The sequence below is a fragment of the Mercenaria mercenaria genome, chromosome 11 (genome assembly GCF_021730395.1).
Source record: "Mercenaria mercenaria strain notata chromosome 11, MADL_Memer_1, whole genome shotgun sequence".
Classification (NCBI taxonomy): Eukaryota; Metazoa; Mollusca; class Bivalvia; order Venerida; family Veneridae; genus Mercenaria; species Mercenaria mercenaria.
The window spans coordinates 10,024,694-10,052,247 of NC_069371.1; the positions used below are offsets into that span (position 1 = coordinate 10,024,694).

General features: G+C 35.7%; 1 protein-coding gene across 1 annotated transcript; it reads left to right on the forward strand.

Moving 5' to 3' along the window:
- The first annotated feature begins 1,247 nt into the window (after positions 1 to 1,247).
- LOC123532703 (thiamin pyrophosphokinase 1-like) lies at positions 1,248 to 26,012 on the forward strand. The gene is made up of 7 exons (XM_053517936.1): positions 1,248 to 1,290; positions 3,173 to 3,250; positions 5,423 to 5,565; positions 7,591 to 7,680; positions 15,651 to 15,800; positions 18,229 to 18,340; positions 22,579 to 26,012. The coding sequence occupies exons 1-7, from the start codon at positions 1,248 to 1,250 to the stop codon at positions 22,707 to 22,709; spliced, it is 747 nt and encodes a 248-aa protein (XP_053373911.1). The 3' UTR covers positions 22,710 to 26,012.
- The last annotated feature ends 1,542 nt before the right edge of the window (positions 26,013 to 27,554 follow it).

The window sequence follows — 27,554 nt, forward strand, 5'->3', positions numbered from 1 at the left end:
GAATTCCCTTTATATTCCATTTAATCCAAAAAAGAAATTTTCGAATTTTTGGGAAAAGGGTAGGATTTGCAAAAAATTTTTAAAAAAATTTCCCAAAAAAAAAATGAAAACCCTTTACTTTGGGAAAAAGTAATTTTTAGTGGTTCATTTTGGGCCGAAGGGAAAAAACTTACCCACAAGGGGAAAATCCCGTTTTAAAACCCGGAATCCCCCTTGCATGTGTTCTTGAAAGGGAAATTTAAATTTTGATTCCCCCATTTTAAACCCGGCCTTTTTAAAAGGGAACCCCCAATTCCGGGCTAAAAGGGGAACTGTGGGTTTTTAATATAAATGGGGGTACAATTTAAGGGGCAAAAAGTTTATTAAAAAATGATTCCCAATGTTAATTAAGGGAAAAAAAAAGTTTAAAATTTTGCCAAAAAAAGAGCCCGAGCTAAGTTTGTTTTTCTTTATTGGGAAAAACCAGAGGAAAGGGAAATTTAAAGGGCGATAATTTTTGCAAAAACAAGAAATCCCCAAAAATTTTGGGAAACCCTTTCCCCCAATGAAACTTTTCCCCTTGTAAGAAATTTTTTTTTAACTGCTTAAATTTTTAAACCAAAATTTTTATGATTTACAAAATTTTTTTTGCAAGAAGGTAGATTTTAAAATTTTTTCGACAGAAAAGTCTTTGGGTTTACTTTTTTAAAAAATTTTTACAGGGATTTTTCCCTTAGTGAAAATTGTGCAAACCGTCTATAAAACAGAGCTTTGGGCCCCCAAATTTTTTACGTTTTAAATTTTGGGGAAAAAAGAAAAGGCATTTAAAAAAATTTTTAAAAATGAATTTTGGAAAAAAACCCCCCGAAAAAAAAAAGTTTTTAAAAAAAAATTTTGGGCAAAATATGCTTTTTTTGCAGGGAATAAAAAAACCCCGATATGTAGAATTTTAAAACAGTTTGCAGGTCAGTTTTTTCCAAATTTTTAAGGGATCAAGCTTTTTTACTTCGGGGGTAAACAAGTTTTTTTTCAGATGGGGGAAAATGTTTTAAGTTAGGTGAAATTTTGAATAAGCCAAAAATTTTAATAAGAGTTTCAACGTATTGGAATCTTTTGGGATACATATTGAGCTTTGCCCTGAAAAAACCAAATTTGTGCATTTGTTCCCCCAATGGTCCGACCCCGCCCGCAATCCGGGGCCAAGCTGATCAGGGTCCATGCTGATGGGTTTCAAAACCTTTGCAATGAAGAAACCCTTAAACGAAAAGATGGATCCGAAGCTGGTCGGACCATGGGTCGCAAAAGCACTATGTTGGTTTTTTCATTTTGCGGCCCTTAATTAAATTTTCCCTTTTTATATTTTTGGGGCCCCATGAACTTTTTACAAGTTGCTACAGGAATAGGGTTCAGTTTGGTTTTTACCTGCCCCTATAAAAAAAAGAAAAGAAGTTTTAAAAAATGATAAAAAGGGCCAAAGATAAATGAAAAATTTTCCCCTACTCAAATGTTCAAGAAAGGATTTCACTTGTAAAACATCATCCTTTAGGGAAAAAATTGCAGCCGACTTTCATTTTAAAAGTTCTATTGGGTTTGCCCCTTTGACATAATATTTTCAAATGTGCATATTGGCTGAAACCTTCCCAAAAACTTGGTTGTAATGGGAAAAAAAACCAAAAAAAAAAATTGACATTCCCGGATTCAGCAACAGAAACCCCTGGTATTTGAGGATGAAAATTTTTTCATGTTTTCCCGTTTGATTTTTAGAGATAAACATAAAACACTTGGGTCATTAAATTTCTTTTAGCAGAAAAAAAAAAAATAAAAAAACAGTTGGAAACATCGTTGTTTTAGCAGAGAAAACCATAAACAGTTGTCAACGTTTTTCTAGCAGAATAAAACCCTTTAAAAAGTTGATCATAAGGGTTTTTGCACACATGGAAGCATTAGAAAGGGAAAATGTTCATATCTTGAAAAACCCAACAATGGTAAATAAATAAGGGTTTAATATTTTAAAAAAATTCCTTTTTAAAACTTTCTTTTAAATAGAATGGGAAAGAGTTTTTAAAAGGATGAAAATGAAATAAATTTATTTAAAAGACCAATTTAGGGTAGAGCCCCCATGCCGAGTGGTTAATGCACTGACTTTGAATCACCGCCCCCCACCCAAAAGGGTTTGGGTCCCGGGTGGGGGCAAAAAAAAACTTTTTGTGAAGGAAGCCCTTATTTTGGTCAGTAGATTAAAAACCCTTAAAAAAAATTGGTTAATTTAACTGTCTTATTTTCATAAAAAGGGGACGATGTTTGTCTCTCCCGAAAAACTTTTTTTATTTTTACAGGGAAAATTTTCTTCATTTACATTTATGGGCCTAAAACTTAATGAACCTTGGTAGAGGTTAAATTTTATGATATTTTATGCAATTTAAACCCGGGTTTAGCTGAGGGCAAAAAAAAAGGTACCAGGGCAGAGCCAAAAGGAAAAAAATAGCTAACACCCAGAGGCACATTTAAAGACCAAAAATCTTTTTCCCTGTTTAAAGCTTAGCCGTAAATTTTTTAAAATGGGTGGTCCATCATGCAAATTTTGGGGAATACAATTATTATGCAAAGGGGGGTTTTCCTTTAAATTTACTTTATTTTATGAATAATGCAGGGCCATGATGTGCAGGTTGTCTTGGTTGCCTGGCGCAAAGGCGAATTTCTCACCACCCCCAAAGGGTAAAGGTTAATGGAAAAATTTGGGCCCCGAATGTTAATCTTATGGTAAATTTTGGTCGAGTTTAAATTGGGTAGGTGGGGGTTTAAAAAACATGTCACCAGGCAATCAGAGGGAAAAGCTTGTTAAACTCTAGAGGCTACATTAATGACAATAGCTAGGAAAAATTTATTCCCGAATGTTTAAAACTTTTATGTTCCCTTTTGGTCAGGTTCAAAAAAGGGCATACATGCACATAAATTTAGGTTAAAAATTTTTATGATTTTTTGTGTTGAAATATTGTTTAATAACCCTTTGGAAAAGGGGAAAGATTTTTTTGGGAAAAGGAACAAAAGTGAATCCCCCCGTTTTTCAATTACAGTGGCCAAAATATACCAGCCAATTATATTTAATTAAAGATTCAAATATAGGTTGCTTGCTATATGTTTATTATGCAATTAATGCGGATTATGTTAAAACATTTATCTATTTTATTTACAGGTACAGAGTTTGCATTGCTGCTCTTAAATCAGCCACTAAAGCCAGAACTAGAAATATTCCATCAACTTTGGTCAAAAGGTAAATTTTATAAGTTCATTTTGTTTGCAAAAATTGGTATTCCTGAAACTTATGGTTTACAAAATCATAAATCCATGATTTCTTGTCTGAAGAATAACAGATGTTACAGTTCTTTCAGCGTGCTTGTATGTCAGTCTGTATGTATCTGAGAACTTACTCCCAGAGGTAGACTTACATAAGCTGGGAAGTGATGGTCTGGTGGATAAGGAATCGGTCAAGTGACCAGGCAATCAGTTTGAGCCCAGTTGTTGTACATCTGCACAGCCTTGTCTTACTTTCCTGGGAAACTGATTTGAGAGAGATTAAGTTGGTTTAAATTTTAAGCAGACCTAAGCATTTGTACTCTGGTGTGCTATTGTGATAGCATTGTGTCTGCTGTCATCCATTGTCATGTGTCTTATTTCATTGTGTAAACACAAAAGTGGTCACATTTTTTTTCGACATTGAACTTATGTAGAATATAATATAAACAAAAGATCTGCTGAAGTAAAACTATAGTTGTGACCCATAACATACAAAAATGTCATATTTTACATTGTGAACTGTAAAATCATTTTATTTCGTGGGCATGAAATTTCGTGGTTTTGGTCAAAATGGCAATTTCGTGGGATATGAATTTGTGGATTTCTACTTATGAACATAAAAAAAAAAAAAAATAATAATATAATCTTACTATAGGAAATTTTTGGTATTTTCATATCCGGGATAGTACCTTGTACGAATTATATGTATCTAATTATATGATTGTATTTGCACTTTGATATTTTGATTAACGTTTTCCCGCCATTTGACGTTACATTATCAGTTTTACGTCACGTCCGTTGTTTATATTTGTATGTGTATTATCCTGATGAAGGCGTTAGCCGAAACGTTGATGAGATAAAAAAAACTATACATAATACGTGTTGTTGTTGAAATACCTATCGCATTACTTATGAACATAAAATAAATGGGAATTTACTTGTTCGTTGAGATTAAATTTTGTGGATTGACTCAACCACGAAATCCACGAAAATCCACGAAAATCAGTCCTCCACGAATATTAATGATTTCACAGTATATGCCACATTTCTGAAGCAATCTTCATGTAGTTGATGCAGAACAGTGCAGAATGTGTTTCTTCAAGACCATCATATTCAGTTATAGTGGGCATGATTGCTGTGGTTACAGTGGAGTTATGGCCCTTGAATTAGTCAGTGTTGCTTTATTTCTCATTGATAACATGCTAGAGGTCACTTCACTGAAATCTAGCAGTGTTCTTCATAAGATAAAAAAATGGTGGAGACAAATGTCCCCTTGGTATGAAAAATGTGGGGACATTTTCAAAATTCTTTTTGTAGTCCGGCTATTGACACCCTCTAATCATCTCTCATGGAATTTGGAGTCACTTTTCTCTTAATATGAATTTTCTGCACCCTTTGTGGTTTGATTTTGTGACGCATTGTCAGTTTTGAAGACAATTAGTGCACAATGGTCAACAGAATTTGAGCAGACAATGCTTTTATCAACAGACTCACTTTCAGTTTCACATGCTGAGACAGTGGGTGGAGAACGGCTGACAACATCGCGGTTTGTGTGGGCTTTTTTATAGGTCACATGAATAACTAGGATGTTAGTCATTAGATTAAATTTTTTTTTTCCTTGTCTGCAGATAGAGAAATAATGTTTTTCATTATTGATAAGAATGAAGTTTTTGCTGGAAACTCTTCTATTTGGGTGCGGAAGAGAAATGAATGATTCGTACTCAGTTCTGGTCATCCCATACGTGCATTTGTCCCCAAAATTTTTGTAACATGACAATTGTCACTTCTGTACAACCCACTGTCTCAGCATGTGAAATTGAAAGTGAGTCCGTTAATAAAGGTGTTGTCTGCTCAAATTCTGTTGACCATTGTGCGCAAAGTGCACGGCATTTGTAATTTTTACGTGATATTCTCGTGATACTGCGGCCTCGGCAGAACACTGACCTAGGTCAAGTTCAACTGTGTCATATAGTACGAAATTCTAGGCCAACAATTCAAATAATAGAAACTTACAGGTGACATTCAAAATTTATTTAGAAAAGTTACCCTGTTGCAGCTAGTTGGCAGAGCTAAGTTTTTATACTGTTTGTGCAGTGAAGTTCAGCTATGCAGTCTAACATCATCCTGTAGAAGTTATTTGTTTTTGCAGCCCTATTTAAGGCTACAGTGGATGGGGGAACCAATGAGCTGTATGACAACATGGCTGAGCAGAGAGGCAAATATCTGCCAAATCTCATCACTGGGGACTTTGACTCAGCTAGGCCGGAGGTCTTACAGTTTTATAAGGAAAAGGTACATGTTTATCTGTATCATATATGTTTTGAAATTTTAGTATAAAATGTAATCTTTCGGTTAAAATAGAGTTGTAGCATTGTTATATTATACACACATAATGTAGATATAAAAGAAGCAAGTTAATGTTTATTCTAACACGATCCGCAGCAATTGCTATATAAATATATAGCGAAATCGCCTATACATGAATCTACGATAAAATATGGTTGGCTGTTACATTTCACCCCCCTATGATTGTAACATAAGAGATTCTACTTCAGGTCCATTACATACGAATTATTTCAGGACCAAACGTTAAAAACAGCATTTCAAAAACATAAATATAATAAAAAGTCATACTGACTTATGTGTAGGTCCGTTAAACACGTTCTGATCTCTACAAGTAAATTCAATTAGCTAAATTATAATTCAGCGGTGACGTCATAAATGTATGACATAAAATATGATGTCATGATGATGTGACGTTATATAAAAGTTAAGCTCGTCACTCGTAACACAGGGTCAACTCGCCTAATTTCATAATTCTGTTCATAATTAGTTTGCGAGCTGTTAGTAAAACTAATTTTAGAATACTTCTCAAAATTCTGATAAAAAAGAAACAAATATCTATACGTTCCATTGGCTATGCAACACTTTCTAACCATACTAAGGGGGTAAATTGTAACAGCATATGACCCGAATTACGTATTACGCTGAAAATGTAGTACTGTAAAATGCGAATTATTTGCGTTGTTAGAATCAAAATAATAAATATATTCCAATAATTTTATCAATTACCGTAATAAAACATGGGCAGTCGTTCGGTTATTGTAATTATATTGCACTGTAATTAAATGTTTTATTCTAAATGTATCACATTGAAGACAAATGGGTTATTGTTTTTCTTTTTGAAATCATCTTATATCTGTAGAACGACCCATTTATTTTTTCAAATTAACATAACACAATATAAAAAGCAGTATAAAAGAAAATATAAATCTATAGAATGTATGACAAAATATTATTCATCATTTGTTACATTACATATATTTCAAAAAGGTTTTCAAAGTATTTCTTTTTTCCAAGTAGTCTATTATAACAATTATATCATTTTATAGGACATTACTAATATATAAATATTTTGTTCGACTATCGCTGATAAAATAGGTTTTATATATACAATATGAAATGGTATTTAATAATAAATTTACGCCCTGGTACTCTTTAAGTTCAATTTTATAACCAATGACGATACTTTTGAGACAACATATCATGCGCAAGTCCCAGACACATAGCTCTAAGATCAAGATCATACTTAGCGGTCAAAGATTAACATAGTCTGTTTCATATCCAGTTCGTAACTTTGCCATTCCTCAGGGATTTTGAAATTACTAGGTACAGTCATGTTCCCCATGATAAGACGTGTCATGCAAGACCCCTAGCTCCAAGGTCAAGCTCACATTTAGATTTAGAGATTAAAGGTTGACATGGTCTGTTTCTTGTCCGGTCAATAACTCTGCCATTCATCAAGGGATTTTAAAATTACTTGGCACAAATGTTCCCTATAATAATTTGATTTGTCATGTGCAAGACTCAGACCCTTAGCTCTTAAGGTCAAGGTCACCTTTGGAGATAGAACTTTTTTTTTTTGTCTGGTCTGTTACTTTTTTATGCATTGGTGTATATTCAAATAACTTGGCATAAATGTTCCCCATTACAAGACATTGTGTCATGTGCTAAGGTCAAGGTCACAGGCAACTGAATTAACTTTTGGCATACCATATGTTTTGTGAAAAATGTCCCTAAGCAGGGGATGTTGGTAACTCTGTTACATGTATCGCATCAAAGGCAAATGGGTTATTATAATTGTGTTGCTCTAGTTATGGTAAACCAACATTTACATGAAACATTTACCAATATCTGAAAATGTTTTTGTTTGTTTTGTTTTGTTGATATCAATGACATGTGAGCAGTATTATCTATGTTAGTTATAGACTGAACATGGTACAGATCTTAAATGATTCAATGACTTTCTGTTTTCAGGGAGTGGAAATTGTAAATACTCCAGACCAGGATGATACAGACTTTACAAAATGTTTGAAGATTATATTGGAAAAGAGGAAAACTTACCAGGTAAATAACTGTTCATTGTAAGTAAGTCATGTTCTGGTATTATATGGTAAATAATTGTGCATTTTAACACCTGTCATGTTTCTGAATTACATGGTAAATGAATACATGGTAAATGTTTATTGTCCGGATATACTGTATAGCGGGTTATATTCGTGGAGGTTTAATTTTCGCTATATTCCCGGCGAAATCTAAACACTGCAATTTTTTTGTTATCGCAAATGTACACATTCATCAAGGGAGACCAATCAGTTACAAACTTTACTCATTCTTACACTGTTACTTCCCCTGAAAAACACAAAAAATTCACATTGATTTTATTTAAAAGAAAATCCTTGTGAAGGATGGAGCACAACAACAGAAACATGAATATAATACATGCAATTGATTACTGGTAATATTATTGACCAAATACTCCCTTTATCGGTATTTGCTCTGATCCTATAAAAACGAAATTATGCACATGAGAAATAAAGCTGTGAAAAACATTGTTTTGTAATATAGTGGTTATACTTTACAAATCAATTTTTTGATAAAATTTTGCATTTTTAAATCAATCTTACGCTTTTCTTAATACAATCACCAGACTGTATTTTACAAACAATTTTCTATTCATAGTATTGTCTATTTACAGTTACAGAAAAAAGAAAACATGATTTTTTGTGCCCCCCCCCCATGAGTGGTGGGGGCATATAGATTTGGTCTTGTCCGTGCATCCATCCGTCCATCTGTCCGAAGTTCATGACGCGCCTAGCTCGAAAAGTATTTGATACAAATTGATGAAACCTTGCATGAGTGTTTATCATGATATGAACTTGCACACCTCCTATTTTTCGTCTGGCTCCGCCCCCTATTTTCAGAGTTATGGCCCCTGAAATAGTCAAAAATGCACATTTTCACCTTGTGACATGCCTAGCTCAAAAAGTATTCGATAAAAATTGATGAAACCTTGCATGAGTCTTAATCATGATATGAACTTGCGCACCTCCTATTTTTCATCTGGCTCCGCTCCCTATTTTTAGAGTTATGGCCCCTGAAATAGTCAAAAATGCACATTTTCACCTTGTGACATGCCTAGCTCAAAAAGTATTTGATATAGATACACGAAACCTTGCATGAGTCTTGATTATGATATGAACTTGCGCACCTCCTATTTTTCATCTGGCTTTGCCCCCTATTTTCAGAGTTATGGCCCCTGAAATAGTAAAAAATGCGCATTTTCACCTTGTGACACGCCTAGCTCAAAAAGTGTTTGATATAGATTCATGAAACCTTGCATGAGTTTTGATTATGATATGAACTTGCGCACCTCCTATTTTTCATTTGAGTCGGCCCCTATTTTCAGAGTTATGGCCCCTGAAATAGTCAAAAATGCACATTTTCACCTTGTGACATGCCTAGCTCAAAAAGTATTTGATATAGATTCATGAAAAACTTGCATGAGTCTTAATCATGATATGAACTTGCACACCTCCTATTTTTCATTTGGGTCCACCCCCTATTTTTAGAGTTATGGCCCCTGAAATAGTCAAAAATACACATTTTCACCTTGTGATGCACCTAGCTCAAAAAGTATTTAATATAAATGGTTGAAAACTTGCATAAGTCTTTATCATGATATAAACTTGCTCACCTGAAATAGTAAAAAAATGCACTTTTTCACCTAATTATGTGCCTAGCTCAAAAAGTTTCAGATGTAAATTCAGGAAACCTTGCTGGAGTCTTTATCGTGATGTGAACTTGCACACTTGGCATTCCTCTTGAGAATCTTAGCTCTTATTACAGAGTTATGGCCCGTGAAATAACCAAAATAGTGGATTTTTTGTTTGTGATGCTCATAGCTCAAAAAGTAAAGGGCCTAGAATAATGAATCCTTTTCATAAAATGATTGTTGAGGCTATACCCCATTAAGACTGCAAACATTTGAATTATTGGCCCTCATTTATGACAAATGTACCAGTGGGGGGCACACCCTGTGTCCTACAGACACATTCTAGTTATCCTAGCATTAAGTACATTCAGTATCAGTGTTAAAAAACATAAAAACTGTGCCTGGAGCAACCAAAATAAATAAGTTATCAGCATAAACATGTTCATCAAAGATATTGAAATTGTACCAGTACAACTTGTCATGTGTATTGAAACATGATTATAAACCAGTAAAATAATAGATTTAGCAGACGTGGTGTGATGATTTTATTTCTCTTCATTTTCATTGTATTTGCTCTATTAAATATAAACATGGGGGTTGTAAGAGTACGTCGTAAAAAGCTACTTACCATGTGTTTCGATACGTGATTAAATATAAGTAGAACAGTGGTGAGACTTTATTTAGATGCGTTACAAAACTTAGTAAGATGGGGCTGGGTGTGAGCCATGAAGGACATGCTCTCTTGTTGGTTAGATATCTTCCCTGACCAGTTTCTTTCAGCAGTTGTACACTTCTTCAGAGGACTTGACCGTAATGACTAGGCAAGTTTGGTTTGCATTATGTCCACGAAACCGTAATTTATAGATTCCTACACTGACAAAGAAAATACTGTTCACTTTAGTTATTTTGTCTGAACCTCATATTCAGTGATAACCAGGAGTATCATGCATACTCTGTGAGACTATTGACGGTCAGTTCATTGTTGTCTGGAGGCCAGTAGTTCATACATTATAGTGTTTTTGCCTACTTTCTAGTTGATAATAATTAAAAATTAATGATTATATGTATAATTTTTAAACTCCAATATGTATGGATGGCCTGATGGTCTAGTGCTCACATACGGGTACTTTACTGTCAATCCAGAGGTGCAGGTTTTGAATCTGAGTCCAGACACAGGAAATTTCTGAGATGCTATTGTCTCCCACCTAATTAAGAGGCCAGTTCTAGTTTTCCCCAGGAAGAGGCCAGTTCTAGTTCTCCCCAGGAAGAGGCCAGTTCTAGTTCTCCCCAGGAAAGATGGCTCTGCATGCATCAATGCTAAACAACAGACACATTAAAAGAACCAGAATGCATGTTTACAAAGAGGAAGGCTAAGTTAGCTGGACATGCCTGTATTTAATGGATTTCTCTCTCTCTGTTCTGGGGTTTTTCTCTAGCTCTGTCCCACTGGTCAGATCACTCTGTGTCAGTTACTAGAAGTGAATTAATTTGGTGCCGTGAGTGGCTGCCTTTGTGCTATGTAAAGTGTCTTCAAATGCATTTATCATTAAAAGGGCTTGATATGAATTTAGTATAAAATATATATATGAAGTATACCAGTCATTGAATCAATAATTATGTCTACAAATATGAAGCCAATAATGATAAGTTAATTACTGATTAAACCAGAAAAGTAGCTATTTTATTATTACTTCTTCTTGTGTAGCTATATTGAAAAAAAACAACATTGTGATGTATTAAATATTTCTGCCCCGTTTGAAAGAAGACGAGTGTTTTGCTCATTATCGGTCTGCCAGTTTGTTATTAGAATGAATAGCAAGAGAATGCTTCGGTCTACAGAAGTCAGATTTCATAAGATTGGCAACGGTCAGTAGATGACACCAACTGTTCATGGGTCATTAGGTGGAATTCACAATTACCTTAATACTGAAAATGGCTTCAAATCAATAGCAGGAGGTGACTGTCCCTTTGGCCTATAGTGATCAAGCTTCATAGGGTAATTGCCTGTAGTTAGTTGATGACCCCTAAGTACTTTGGGTAGAAGGTCAAAGTCACAATTTTGATGTTAATAATGGTTTCTAATCAATAGCCTGAGAATGCTTGGGCCTTCAGCTAAAAAACATCTCAGCTTGATAGTTTTCGGTCAATGAATGTCCAATATTTTAATACAGAAGTTAAAGGTGAAGGTCACAATGTCCTTAAAATAGTTGAGGATGGAGAACTTTTGTCCTGTTTGGTCCTATGGCAGTCAGCATATCGGGTTTGTTTGCTTGTGATAAGAAAATGACCCCTTACGATTAGGGTCATAAGATATGCTTTAGGGTCATTGTACCCCCGAAACAACGAAGTTGTAAGGAGGGGGTATTCTGGTTTCAGGTTGTCTGTCTGTCCGTCTGTCTGTAGACACAAGCGTGTGCGCACCATGTCTCCTCATCCCCTTGACACAATTTAATGAAACTTCATACAAGTGATCAGTTACACTGGTTATACTGGTTTCAGGTTGTCTGTCTGTCTGTCAGTCCGTCCATCTGTCTGTCTGTCTGTAGACACAATTTTGTGCACACCATCTCTCCTGATCCCCCTGACACAATTTAATGGAACTTCGTACAAGTGGTCAGTAACAACAGTAGTTGTGCATGATGCTTGTTAGGTTCTTTTAGAAAAAAAATTGCAGAGTTACTGGACTTTGTTTTTTGTTACTTTACTATATGTATAGAGTCTGCATATGCAATGTTGTGCATGCTAAATCTTTTGAACCCTTGCACACAACTTAATGAAACTTCACACAAGTGATCAGTAGTAACGTTAGTTTTGCATGGTGCATGTTAGGTTTTTTCAGAAAAAAAAAATCTGCACAGTTATGGGACTTTGTTTTTTTGTTGATATACTATATACATACAGTCTGCATATGCAATCTTGTGGGGGCCTAATCTCCTGAACCCTTGCACACAATTTAATTAACTTTCACACAAGTGCTCAGTACAGCCCTAGTTGTACATGATGCATGTTACTTTAGATACATATTCTGCAGAGTTATGGGACTTTGTTTTTTGTTACTATACGTTATACATAGTCTGCTTATGCAATCTCGTGGCCGCGCCTAATCTCCAAAACCATTGCACACAATTTAATGAATCTTCACACAAGTGATCAGTACCAACCTTACTTGTGCATGGTGCATGTTAGGTTCTTTCAGAAAATTACTTTACAGAGTTTTGTTACTATACTATATACATAGAGTCTACAGGGGTTTTTTTTATACTATAGCAGAGGCCGAATATCGGCCTCGTCCCCCAGCCGAGGATTTCCCCCACAGCCAAGGATTTCCCCTACCGCAGTCGAAATTCCCCTACGTCCGAAATTCCCCCCTCCAAAATCGTAAACAAAGCAATGGAGATTACTCCCAGCGATTTTCCCGACCGAATATCGGACCCGTTCACAATTGCAGACGGTCTTTCACAATTTTCAGTGGGTGTGGAAACCTTTAGAAATAGTAGAAAAATGTTTGAAGAGCGTTCAGTGGACCCGAGGTTCCGGTTTTGACCAGCGAAAATCGATAAAAACTCGTATCTGACCCGCACATAATATGCCGTGGGCGTCTGCTTGTCTCGCGGTAATACTCTTTGATGCGTAACAAGTTCGAAAGCTCTGCCCCTTGTCAATCAAAATCCCAGTGAACTTCATACTGTTTGTCGAAACCAGCGTAAGTATGACAGTAGGCGGAGCGTCGTATGTTAATTAGCTACTGACAGATGTCAATCACGCCACGCGCCGACTGACACGTGGTTATCATCAGTATGTAATATAGATGATTGATAAACAATGCAGCGTCAGATTATTGTGTTTGTACCTCTTGTTAATTAGCGGTAACAGCTTATGCTGTATTGTGTAATATGTGTTGTTAATTTAAAGTAATTATTTTATGTGCTTGATTCGATTAAATAAGCCAGTCCGCCGTTACGCAAATTTATTATCTTTGCCGAGGTATTTTGCTAGAGCAAAATAAAATATAAATGTTTTAAGTAATCAGATATTATAAGTATGGAATAATTCTGGTGAAAAGATGAAATTTAAAACGGGTATTTTATCAAGAATTTTTAATGTTTGCTTTCGTTTTTTCATATTTGTCACACGTTTTCGCGATCGTGATTTTCGGACTTTTTTATCCATTCTTACAAGATTTTCTAGTACAATTGAAATAAAAAGCCAACAAAAGTATGCATTTAATAATAATATGATGACTCTTGCAAAAGCAACTCTTATTTTAAAGCATTTTTTGTGAATAAAAGCATGTGACCTTTAAATATTCAATGATTTGAGCATTTCAACTCTCCCCACCCACCTTGTTACAATGATAAGTGAACATTAGTGCAAGTCCATCTATTGCTAAGTGACAGTGTGTATAGTTGCTAAAAGTTGCAAGAATATGTAATAAAAACATAGTTTAAAGTGTTTATTATGCATAATTGTAAATTCCCTCGAGTGAAAAAATTCCCCAAAACTGCTCGTCGCGCGCTATTTTCTTCCCCCAGTGACAGGCTGGGGCCTCTTCCCCCAGTCGTAAAAAAAACCCCTGGTCTATATACATACAATCTTATGTGTGTCAGATTGCAGCTGGTGGGTACATTCATCACCTTCAGTGATAGCTCTAATTAGATATGCTTCAGGGTCATTTAGATATGTTTAAGTGTCATTAGATTGAAACAGAAAGGTCACAGCATACTTGAGACTGAAAATTACACACACAGTAACCTTTGACAGGCCATCATGAGCCTGAGGTGCTTGAAAATTATGTGTTTTATAAACCTGTAATATCATAAATCTTTGCAATTTTAAATGTGTATGTTTTTAGCTCACCTGAGCACGAAGTGCTCAAGGTGAGCTTTCGTGATCACCCTGTGTCCGTCGTCATCTGTCCGTCGTCGTCAACAATTTGACTGTTAACACTCTATGGGTCACAATATTGGCCCAATCTTAATGAAACTTTGTCAGAATGTTACCCTTGATAAAATCTTGGACGAGTTCGATATTGGTTCAACTAGGGTCAAAAATATTTATTTTAAGGACATTGTGACCTTCACCTTTAACACTCTAGAGGTCACAATTTTTGTCCAATCTTAATTTAACTTGGTCAGAATGTTACTCTCAATTAAATCTTGGAAGAGTTTGATATTGGGTCATCTGGGGTCAAAAACGAGGTCACCAGGTCAAATCTAAGAGAAAGCTTGTTAACACTCTAGAGGTCACATTTATGATGTATCTTCATGAAACTTGGTCAGAATGTTTATCTTGATGATCTTTAGGTCAAGTTTGAATCTGGGTCATCTGGGGTCAGAAACTAGGTCACCAGGCCAAATCAAAGGACAAGCTAGTTAACACTCTAGAGGCCAAATTTATGACCATATCTTAATGAAACTTGGCCAGAATGTTAATCTTAATGATCTTTAGGTCAAGTTCAAATCTTGATCAAGTAGGGTCAAAAACTAGGTCACCAGGTCAAATCAAAGGAAAAGCTTGTTAATACTCTAGAGGCCACATTTATGATTATATCTCTATGAAACTTGGTCAGAATGTTAATCTTGATGATCTCTAGGTCAAGTTCAAATCTGGGTCAGGTGGGGCCAATATCTAAGTCACCAGGTCAAGTTAAAGGTAAAGCTTGTTAACACTCTAGAGACCTAATTTTAAGTTTGAAACTCATGAGAATTGATCAGAATGTTTGTCTTGATGACCTCTAGTTTAAATTCAAATCTCAGTCATTTGGAGTCAAAAACTAGGTCACCAGGTCAAATCAAAGGAAAAGCTTGTTAACACTTTAGAGGTCACATTTATGACTGTATCTTCATGAGAATTGGTCAGAATGTTAATCTTGATGATCTTTAGTTCAGTTTGGAATCTGGGTCATGTGAAATAAAAAACTAGGTCACTCGGTGAAATCAAAGGAAAAGCTAGTTAACACTCTAGAGACCAAATTTATGACCGTATCCTAATGAAACTTGGTCAGAATGTTAATCTTAATGATCTTAAGGTCAGGTTTCAATCTGGGTCAGGTAGGGTCAAAAACAAGGTCGCCAGGTCAAATCAAAGATAAAGCTTGTTAACAATCTAGAGGCCACATTTATGACTGTATCTTCAAGAAACTTAATCCGAATGTTGATTTTTATGATCTTTAGGCCAAGGTCAAATCTGGGTCATGTGGGGTCATAAACTAGGTCACTAGGTCAAATCAAAGGGAAAGCTAATTATAAGGGGTTAGAATTAGGTCAGGTGGGCGATACAGGGCTTTCAGGGCCCTTTTGTTTTTGGGTTTGTTTTTTTTCAGGTAGACTGTATTGTTGCGCTTAGTGCCTTTGGAGGTCGACTGGACCAACAGTTTGCCAATATAAACACATTATTTACAGCTCACCAGCTTGAAGGAAGTATACCAGTTTACCTCTTGTCCAGCCAGTCAATGTCCTGCTTACTTCAGAAGGTACTGTGTGACATTTTAAATGTTTCTGTGTCTGTTCTTTCTCTGCTCTTTTTTTCTTCTTTCTCTTTCTGTCACTATTTAAATTTGCTTTTTAGCTCAACTTTTTGAAGAAAAAGTAGAGCTTTGCACTCGCCCCTGAGCGTTTGCGTTGGCATTACCGTTGGTTAAAGTTTTTGATATTAAGTCAGATATCTTTGTTACTATCAAAGCTATTGTCTTGAAACTTAAAATATTTATTTAATATCAAAGACGACACCAGGAGAAACAACCCCCATACTCCAATTTGAATTTTGACAGAGTTATGCCCCTTTTTAACTTCGATTGTTTTTGGTTAAAGATTTTGATAAAGTCAAACATCTCTGTAACTATCAAAGATTTTGACTTAAAACTTAAAAGAGTTTTTTACTGTCAAAGTCTACACCAGGAGAAACAATCCCCGTATCTCTGATTTGAATTTTGACAGAGTTATTCCCCTTTCTTATTTAGAAGTTTTGGGTAAAAGTTTTGTAAAATTTTTATTGGCAAAGCACTAATTCAGAGACAAGCACTGAGAAAAGTCGAGTGCTCAGAGTGTCATCAGACAGCTCTTGTTAATCTTGCTTTTTGTATTGTAGAAAGCCTTGTAGCTATGATGTAGTCAAAATAGTTTTCCTCACCATTTGTTGTGGTATCATTTAACTGCTGAGTTTGACACATAAATTGAATCTATTAGTAAGCATTCAACTAGTGTTTTCTTCCCCAAGTAGTTAAGGTTGTTGACAATTAAACCACTTGCCTATTACATGTTATGTTTTTGCCTGTTAATTGATCCCATTCTTTGTCAGTGTGAAAGCCAGCAAAGCTGATTCCTAACAGTCAATGATCATACCAAGGTGCTGACCTATATCTGAAGTAATACCTCACAAAGCACCTTGAGATATCCTGTACCATATAAACTAAAGATTCACTGTATGAATTTAGTTACTTAACTGGTATATCTAGTGTCTACTCCATATTATATAAACTGCCTGAAAGATTTTTGTAAAGCTGATATTATTTATTTTACCTCACCAAGACAATTGCAGAACACACAACTTATATCATTAGATGGAGGTTAAAGATCAGATAGCTTAACTTCATGTCTGCTCCACAACTTCTAAAGAAAAACATGGCTGCCAGGGGGCGTGGTCACTTTTCTTCTCTGAATCAATAATAGCTAGAGTCTTGATATTTGGCGTGTGATATCAGATTTATAATGTCTACCATGATTGTTCAAATTATTGCCCAAGGTTCAAAAATGTGTGTGACATGTATATAATTTAGGCTAACATAGAAGAAACCTAACTCTGTACTTACACAAACACACTTGAAGCCTTGTACACAGGTGAGCGCTTTAGGGTCAGTGACCCTCTTGTTTTGCATGCTAAATCTATGAATTAGTTCCACGCTCAAACTGTCAACGTTTACAGACTTTAAAAACAAAATGGCTGTCGTTTCTGAACTTCCAGCTGCGAATCTGTATCACTTTTTCGGCCCTGTCTAATTAGCCAATCAAATTCCTTAAAATGCGGGCTTTATATCTTATCACTTTTTGACCCGAGGCCGCTGACTGGTATAGATATATGGCATTGTTATAGAGGAGACCTTTGTATTATTGGACGAGGCAAATCCTGTGTATAAGAGCTAATAATTAATAGTTATTTAATGATTGTAGGTAAAAGGTCAAATAACATAATTTTTCTGTGCCATATCTTCTTATTGGCTGGAAAATTTTTCATAAACTTGGTTTTAAATGTTTTCCAGATCAAGATGCCATGCAAAGCACGTAACTCAAGTCACTTTCTTCAATGTCAAAGGTCATGTTCACAACATTTTACTTTCCCTGCATCAGAATGATGTCAAGGGGTATTAATTGAATTTAGTGATAGCTCTAGTTAAATCTATATTTATAGTCATATCTAGTGGTCTTAATCTAGTCTCATGATGAATGATAAGCTCTAACAGATCTGTTTCACATGTTGAACAAGTAAGACTGAAATTGTGTGTTATTATGCAACACATTCAGTTTGTTTGTCACGGTTACTGTGTCATACCATCAAGTCTTAATGACACACTGGGGGAAAAAACCCACAAAACAAGCAGATATTTGATGGATATCTTCAAAGATGTAGCTGATAATGTTTGAGTCAAAATAATATACCTCAAACAGTGATTTGCTTGAATAAAATGATAGCTCTTCACTTGTACTCTCATGATTTGATTCCTTCACATATGAACTCCAAACAATGATTTTGTTCTACCACAAATCACTGTTTAGGATATATTATTTCTGAGAGATTGTATTAGAGTAGTCAAAACACAAATTGACCCAGCAATTGAATCATAACATTTTGATATCATAACAGTGTGATGTTGCATACAATTTAAGAACACTGTGTTTTTATTTCAGGGCTGTCACAGGTTGAAAGTTGACTCTGGGATGGAAGGTGAAAGTTGTGGTCTGGTTCCTATTGCAGGTCAATGTAATACTGTTACAACATCAGGACTTAAATGGAATCTGGGTATTGTATATTTGTCAAATAATTTTGCATATTTTCAGCATTTTTTTTATGCCCCCGAAGGGAGGCATATAGTTTTTGAACCATCTGTCCGTCTGTCAGTCTGTCCGCAATTTTTGTGTCCGGTCCATATCTTTGTCATAGTTGGATGGATTTTCAAATAACTTGGCATGAATGTGTACCACAGTAAGACGACTTGTCGCGCGCAAGACCCAGGTCCGTAGCTCAAAGGTCAAGGTCACACTTAGACGTTAAAGGTCATTTTTCATGATAGTGCATTCATGTCTGGTCCATATCTTTGTCATCCATGGATGGATTTTCAAATAACTTAGCATGAATGTGTACCACAGTAAGACGACATGTCGCGCGCAAGACCCAGGTCTGTAGCTCAAAGGTCAAGGTCACACTTAGACGATAAAGGTCATTTTTCATGATAGTGCATTTGTGTCCGGTCCATATTTTTGTCATCCATGGATGGATTTTCAAATAACTTGGCATGAATGTGTACCACAGTAAGACGACGTGTCGCGCGCAAGACCCAGGTCCGTAGCTCAAAGGTCAAGGTGACACTTAGACGTTAAAGGTCATTTTTCATGATAGTGCATTCGTGTCCGGTCCATATCTTTGTCATCCATGGATGGATTTTCAAATAACTTGGCATGAATGTGTACCACAAAAAATGGGGCATATTATGTTTACCATCTTTTAAGGGCCGGGAGATGAAGATATTGTCTTTTCAATAACTGGAGTGTTTTTAGCTCACCTGAGCCAAATGCTCATGGTGAGCTTTTGTGACTGCTCAATGTCCGTCTTGTGTCGTGCGTTGTGTGTCCGTCAACATTTTCTAAAAAAATCTTCTTCTTGAAAACCACTGGGCAGAGTTACACCAAACTTCACAGGAATGATCCCCTTTCAAAATTGCTCAAAGAATTTAATTCCAATGCAGAACTCTGGTTGCCATGGCAACCGAAAGGAAAAACTAAAAAAATCTTCTTGTCCAAAACTGCAAGGCCTAGAGGCTTGATATTTGGCTTGTAACATCATCTTATGGTCCTCTACCAAGATTTTTCAAATTCTACTCCTGTGGTGAAAAGAGGTTCCGCCTCGGTGGTCACAAGATTTACATAGACTTATATAGTAAAAAACTTGAAAAATCTTCTTTTCTAAAACAACAAGACCGAGGCCTTTGATATTTGTATGTAGCATTGCCGTGTGGTCCTTCAAATTATGCCCCTGGGGTGAAAAGAGGCCCTGCCCTGGGGGGTCTAAGGTTTTACATAGACTTACATAGGAAAAAAAACTTTTAAAATCTTCTTGCCTGAAACTGCATAGACTAGGCTTTTGATATTAAATATGTTGCCTTTCCAAATGTTTCTCTGCAAAAATTGTTTAAATTATGTCCTTAGGGTGAAAAGAGGCCCTGTCCTCGGGGTACCAAGTTTAACATAGACTTATATAGGAAAAAAATAAAGATCTTGTCTGAAAGTTCAAGACCTAGGCCTTTGATATTTGGTATGTAGCATTGCCTGGTAGATCTCAAACAATTTTGTTCAAATTATGCCCTTGGTTGAAAAGAGGTCCCACCCTGGGGGTCACTTGTTATAGTTATGAGTTATATAGGAAAAAATACTTTAAAAATTATCAGATCGTATTTCCTAGACTGTTAAATTATAATTACCTGATGGTCCCAAGTGATTAGGGATCACTTGACTGTGACCTTGACCTACTGACCTACTTCCTTGTTTTTTAAGATACAGCCTTGAAATTTGGATGACATGTACGGCTTTGCACACCAATCTTAAAACTGACTTTCAGTGACATGACTGACCTGCTGACCTACATTCTTAATATTTTAGCATCAGTTTGCCATTTGAAACATGTGGCTCATATTACTTAGGTGAGCGATCCAGGGTCATCATGACCCTCTTGTTCTCAGAACAAATTGTGTGTCTCAATAAAATCTACAATAAGTACAATCACCTGCCAAGTTGGACTGGTGTCACCAGAGTTATGGCACTTGAATCATAAACATTGACAAGTGTTTGCTTGGTAACTAAAATCGTTTTTCTTTTTACAGAAAATGTATTACTATAAATTATAGGTCAAGCTTAATGATAAGCTAGTTTAGAAAATATTCTCAGGAGTTATGACCCTTGAAGAAGTTAAAATTGACATTGTCCATTTTATAAAACTAGAGTATTTATTCACAGAATCAAGCCAGACTTATACAAAATGTGTCTCTCTGTATAAAGTCTAAGTCGATTTTGAAAACCAGCACATTCGGTCCAGTATTACAAGTTATGGCCTTTCAATCAGTCAATAATGACAATTTCTGCTCGATAACAAAAGTAATTTTTCTTTGATTCAACCGTTCTTACAAAGATGTATTGCTATAAAACCTAGGTCAAGTGCTTTAAGTCAGTTTGTTCCTGAATCTTTACAGTAATGGCCCTTTAATTGGTCAAATTTGCCAAAATTGACTGACAAATAAGTTAAAATTACAAAAATAATTTATGTCTGCACAGTAACTATAGTTTACTTAACCAAACTTACACAGTGTATATCGCTATAAAATTTTGGTCAGGTTTGATAGGTAGGCAGATTGGATTACTGTTGTCAGAGTCTTCCCCCCATTGAGAAATACCCTATAAAGGTCCGTTCCCCTCCATCTGTCACACTTCATTTTCCGATCAATAACTGGAGAACCATTTGAGCTAGAACCTTCAGACTTCAATGGATGACAGGGCTTATCTAGTAGACAGCCCCAGTTGTTTTTGGAATCACTCCATCAAAGGTCACGGTCACAGGGGCCTGAACATGGAAAACCATTTCCGATCAATAATTTGAGAACTGTTTGACCTAGAACCTTCAAACTTCATAGGGTGATGGGACTTACAGAGTAGATGACTACTTTTGTTTTTGGGATCACTCTATCAGAGGTCAGGGTCACAGGTGGCTGAACATAGTAAACTGTTTCCAATCAATAAATTTAGAACCACTTGATCCAGAATGTTGAAACTTCATAGGATGATTGGTCATGAAGAGTAGATGACCCATATTGATCTTGGGGTCACTCTGTTAAAGGTCAATGTCACACGGGCCTGAACATGGAAAACCATTTCCGATCAATAACTTGAGAACCACTTGACCCAGAATGTTGAAACTTCATAGGATGATTGGTCATGCAGTGTAGATGACCCTTATTGTTTTTGGGGTCACTCTATTAACGGTCAAGGTCACATCGGACAGAACATGGAAATCCATTTCTGGTCAATAACTTTAGAACCATTTGACCTAGAACCTTCAAACTTCAACGGGTGATAGGACTTACAGTGTAGATGACCACTTTTGTTTTTAGGGTCACTCCATCAGAGGTCAAGGTCACAGGGGGGCTGAACATAGAAAACTCTTTCCAGTCAATAACTTGAGAACCATTTGACCCAGAAAGTTGAAATTTAAGAAGATGATTGGACATGCAGAGTAAATGACCCCTATTGATTTTAGGGTCACTCTGGTAAAGGTCAAGGTAACCAGGGCCTGAACATGGAAAAACTATTTCCAGTCAATAACTTGAGAACCATTTGACCTAGAACCTTCAAACTTCATCATAGGGTAATAGGACTCACAGAGTAGATGACCCCTATTGTTTTTGGGGTCACTCCATCAAAGGTCAAGGTCACAGGGGCTGAATATAGAATACTCTTTCCAAGCAATAACTCGAGTACCACTTGACCCAGAATGTTGAAACGTATAAGGATGATGGGACATGCAAAGTAGACAGTGCGGACTGATTTTGGGGTCACTTGATCAAAGTCAAGGTCACAGGGGCATTAACATGGAAAACTGTTTCCAATTCATAACTTGAGAACCACTAGGCCCAAAATCTTGAAACTTTGTGGGATGATTGGACATGCCAAGTAGATGATCCCTATTGCAGCCGACCGTCAGTGTCTCTTTGGCTTTCGCTTCTGTCCACTATTGACTTATTGCCTATATGCCTATGCAGTGGGGGAGACCTGTGCTTTTCTACAAAAAAATTTCTAGTTGTCCTTAAATTCACCAAAAATGAAAAATTGACTGTTTCATGAGCAGAGGTCAGATTGTGATGTAGACTTACATTAACTGACACTACAGTTCCTGTTCAGCTATATTGATGTTGTTTTTCTGAGACTAACTTCATTTATGTGTTTGCAGTTTACATTAAGCTTTACAACATTACAAGATTTAGTCTTTTTTTCCAGACGGACAGTCCATGTGTTTTGGAGGGTTAATCAGTACATCTAATACATGGAATGGAGCAGATACTGTTACCGTGGAAACTGATAGTCCTTTGTTATGGATGATGGATTTGAAAACTAAATCAGCATCTTAAATACAGTCATGTTTAACTGTAAACTTCAACAACAAATATTAGATTTTACTGTTTTATTTTAGATTTAATCAGGTTTTACAGTTTTCCTTGAAGATATAGTATGCACATCTTTCACTTAGATATGTTTTCATAAGAGAATAACATTAAATGTAGACACTCCTCATTAGATTTATTTGACTTGGCTAAAAAAGTAACTGCTTACATAGAACTGCTATTGAAACTAAACATCATTTGAGTCGCACCACGAGAAAACCAACATAGTGCGTTTGTGACCAGCATGGATGCAGACCAGCCTGCACATCCACACAGTCTGGTTAGGATCCATGCTGTTCGCTTTCAAAGTCTATTGCAATTAGAGAAACAGCGAACAGTATTTAGTAATAGTCAGTATCAATTTTGTGGTTTAAAATCCAGTTATACTGGTTGGGAACCATTTTCCGGACAGGACCAGTTTCCGGACACACGTAATATCCACTTTATTTCGTTGTTTTTCATGTAATTGTTTTATCTAGATCATTTAGATGTTTGTTCTTCATGTCTACAACAAACCACTATTTTATAAGACTGTATAATGTTTGGGTTTTTGATGATAACTCACCTGCGTTTACAAAACAATTTTCTGTCTTAACGGGACATGAAGATAGCTTTGCGCATGCGCAGAGCGCAGAAGTTCACACTTGCCGAGGTATCAAGTGGGGAAGAAATAATCAAACTACATAATGATTGTCTGCTGATAACATGTTCTACTTTTAATTTCACGCTAAAAGTTACGTAAGATGCAGCACTGTCGATTTTTGCACTAATTTTATTCTATATCTATTGGAATTATCAAGAATTCGTATAAGACGAAATTCAAGTTTTTTATAGTCAACCTCGGTTTGCTTTCGTAGCTGCTATTGAACATCGGGTTATGTTTCATGTGCAATTTTGAAGAGATGAATGATAAAGAAATGTGTAGAAATAGTATAATTAATTATTTACAACAAATTAACAACAAAACACCGTCAAAATATTTGTCTGGATACTGGTTTACCTGACAGGAAAAATAACTTATTTTAGTGACCCCATTTGAGGCCCCATGGAACCCATATTTTACGTCACAATGCGATGCTGATTACAACATCGGATGTGGAAAGAGCTGAAGTTTGTGCAGTGTGGGCTTCTTATATGTCAAATATTTTTTTAGGGAATAATGGAGGCGAAATATGACTATGTGTCCGGAAAATGGTTCCCAACCAGTACATTCATTTAATTGTGTAATTTAAAGGGAATTCCTATAGTTTTTAATGCGCATCTTTCTGCGCAGCCGACACTTTCTATGGAAAACTGAACTGAAGTCAACATTTGTTGAAACATGTTACAGACAATCTTAAATATGAGGAATCTTGAATGAAATAACATTTTTAATAAGTTATATCAGTAATCAAATGTTGATACTGGTTTATGTTGTATTGACAAGTATCATGCCTGACAGGTATCTTGCTATTTTTGTGGTTGTGTTTTCACATCGCATTTTAGTATAAAGACAGTGTTGTTCATATAATGTAAGATAATTGACTTAGTACTGATAAGACAATATCACCTTTCAGATTATTTAGTATGCAATTATAGAAAGAATTAAGAATTTTTAAAACTTTTTTTAAACTTTTAGCAGACATACATGTAATCAATTTGGGCAGGTTTGCGCCATTTCCGTCCGAACAGGTGTTTGTATTCTAGCGGTCTTAACATAAAATTTAGCCTGGTGACCCATACATTTTTAGCCATTTTTATGCTGACAATACAATTATCTATACACAAGAAAAAAAAGAAAAAATTCTATGAAAGAGTTTTTTCAAAATTTAAAAACATATTCTTCACTATGGGTATTTTTCATTGAAAAAAGTTCACAAAGTAAATATGAAACAATATTTTTTTTTCATTTGTACCCATCATTGTAAGGATAGAGTATTACAGATATGACTATGATATCAAGTAAGTATATGATAAAATCTGTAATAAAAAAAAAACCGTATTGTGCTGCCTGGATGTATATTTTGGTTGGTATTTATAAAAAAGCAGAAAATTATGAAAATGTTCAAAAATCGCTGGCAGTTTCAGCAACAGTGGGTGTGTTCAAAGCAATTTTTCACAAAAACAAGCCTGGTGACCTATTATTTTTATTTGTTCATTGTTTTCAGCACACATTTTCCTATTATATATATGAATTTAAAAGAATTCTGTGAAAGGAAAAAAATTATCGGAATTCTCTTTAAAAGCAGAATTTTTTGCGAGTGTTTAATTTTCGATATAGTCACGAAGTTCCTCACCTTGCAAACATTTATCCTCGCGTAAATATTAAGGATAAGTATAATGCAAATCAAACACATTTTGTCATTGCACAAACCTTCCCCAACATATTAAATGGAAACAGCCATATTTAGAAAAATTGTTAATTTTTAGCCTTCCATAATAATATAGGATAGTATAATTTTAAGACAAATAGAACAAACCACAACTGCTTAATTTACAATGACATGATAACTTTCTGTTTGCAGTGTGTTTTTATTAAATAAACATTGACATCTCATGTAAAGCAGGTTTGTTACAGGTATACAATCTTCAAGGTCTACAGGTAATTAAGAGGTGTTAAAACATCCATACAGTTCGTAGCAATCAAGATAAGATAAGATAAGTTTTATTTGAGTCGGCAAGACAAGTAACAATACAACATAAGCACTACAGGTGCTTTTGAACCAACTATCTTTATGGTAGACAGTCTAAAGGTAATGTGTAACTTTTATGTACACCTGACTAATTAAAAAGCTGAAACTTTTTAGCTCACCTGAGCAATGCTCAGGTGAGTTTTTCTGATCGCTCGATGTCCGGCGTCTGTCGTCTGTCTGTCGTCTGTCGTCTGTCTGTCGTCTGTCTGTCAACATTTAGCTTGTGTATGCGATAGAGGCTGTATTTTTCAACTGATTTTCATGAAACTTGGTCAGAATGATTACCTAAATGAAATCTAGGCCGAGTTCGAAAATGGGTCATCTCGGGTCAAAAACTAGGTCACTAGGTCAAATCAAAGAAAAACCTTGTGTATGCGATAGAGGCTGTATTTTTCAATTAATCTTCATGAATTTTGGTCAGAATGATTACCTTGATGAAATCTAGGCCGAGTTCGAAAATGGGTCATCTCGGGTCAAAAACTAGGACACTAGGTCAAATCAAAGAAAAACCTTGTGTATGCGATAGAGGCTGTATTTTTCAATTGATCTTCATGAACTTTGGTCAGAATGATTCCCTTAATGAAATCTAGGCCGAGTTCAAAAAGGGTCAGCTGGGGTCAAAAACTAGGTCACTAGGTCAAATCAAAGAAAAACCTTGTGTATGCGATAGAGGCTGTATTTTTCAATTATTCTTCATGAATTTTGGTCAGAATGATTACCTTGATGAAATCTAGGCTGAGTTCGAAAATGGGTCATCTCGGGTCAAAAACTAGGTCACTAGGTCAAATCAAAGAAAAACCTTGTGTATGCGATAGAGGCTGTATTTTTCAATTGATCTTCATGAATATTTTTCAGAATGATTCCCTTGATGAAATCTAGGCCGAGTTCAAAAAGGGGTCAGCTGGGGTCAAAAACTAGGTCACTAGGTCAAATCAAAGAAAAACATTGTGTATGCGATAGAGGCTGTATTTTTCAATTATTCTTCATGAATATTGGTCAGAATGATAACCTTGATGAAATCTAGGCCGAATTCAAAAATGGGTCATCTTGGGTCAAAAACTAGGTCACTAGGTCAAATCAAAGAAAAACCTTGTGTATGCGATAGAGGCGGTATTTTTCAATTGATCTTCATGAATTTTGGTCAGAATGATTACCTTGTTGAAATCTAGGCCGAGTTCGAAAATGGGTCATCTGGGTTCAAAAACTAGGTCACTAGGTCAAATCAAGGAAAAACCTTGTGTATGCGATAGAGGCTGTATTTTTCAATTGATCTTCATGAATTTTGGTCAGAATGATTACCTTGATGAAATTTAGACCAAAATTCGAAAATGGGTCATCTGGGGTCAAAAACTAGGTCACTAGGTCAAATCAAAGAAAAACCTTGTGTATGCAATAGAGGCTGTATTTTTCAACTGATCTTCATGGAATTTAGCCAGAATGATTACCTTGATAAAATCTAGGCCGAGTTCGAAAATGGGTCATCTGGGATCAAAAACTAGGTCACTAGGTCAAATTGAAGAAAAACATTGTGTATGCAATAGAGGATGTATTTTTCAATTGATCTTCATGAAATTTGGTCAGAGTGATTGCCTTGATGAAATCTAGGTCGAGTTTGAATATGGGTTATCTGAGGTCAAAAACTAGGTCACTAGGTCAAATTAAAGAAAAATCTTGTGTATGCGATAGAGACTGTTTTTTTCAATTGATTTTTATGAAATTTGGTCAGGATGATTGCCTTAATGAAATCTAGGTCGAATTTGAAGATGGGTCATCTGAGGTCAAAAACTAGGTCACTTGGTCAAATCTAAGAAAAAACTTGTGTATGTGATAGAGGCTGTATTTTTCAATTGATCTTCATGAATTTTGGTCAGAATGATTGCCTTGATAAAATCTAGGTCGAGTTTGAACATGGGTCATCTAGGGTCAAAAACTAGGTCATATCTAAGAAAATGCTTGTTTTATCGCAAGAGACCAATTTTTTGGTCCAATCTTAATGAAAATTGGTCAGAATATTTGTTTCCATGAAATCACTAGGTCAGACATGTTTTACACTGTTATGGTGTGTTTCTTAGGTGAGCGACCTAGGGCCATCTTGGCCCTCTTGTTTTAAAAGTTGTGAATATGAAAACCTCGCAAAACA

Bases quoted from the DNA above. Each gene is read 5' to 3' on its own strand.
- LOC123532703 (XM_053517936.1), top strand. From the start codon at position 1,248: ATGGATCCGAAGCTGGTCGGACCATGGGTCGCAAAAGCACTAT. The intron at 7,681-15,650 runs GTAAATAACTGT...GTTTTTTTTCAG, and splicing joins AAAAGAGGAAAACTTACCAG to GTAGACTGTATTGTTGCGCT. The intron at 15,801-18,228 runs GTACTGTGTGAC...TTTTTATTTCAG, and splicing joins TGTCCTGCTTACTTCAGAAG to GGCTGTCACAGGTTGAAAGT.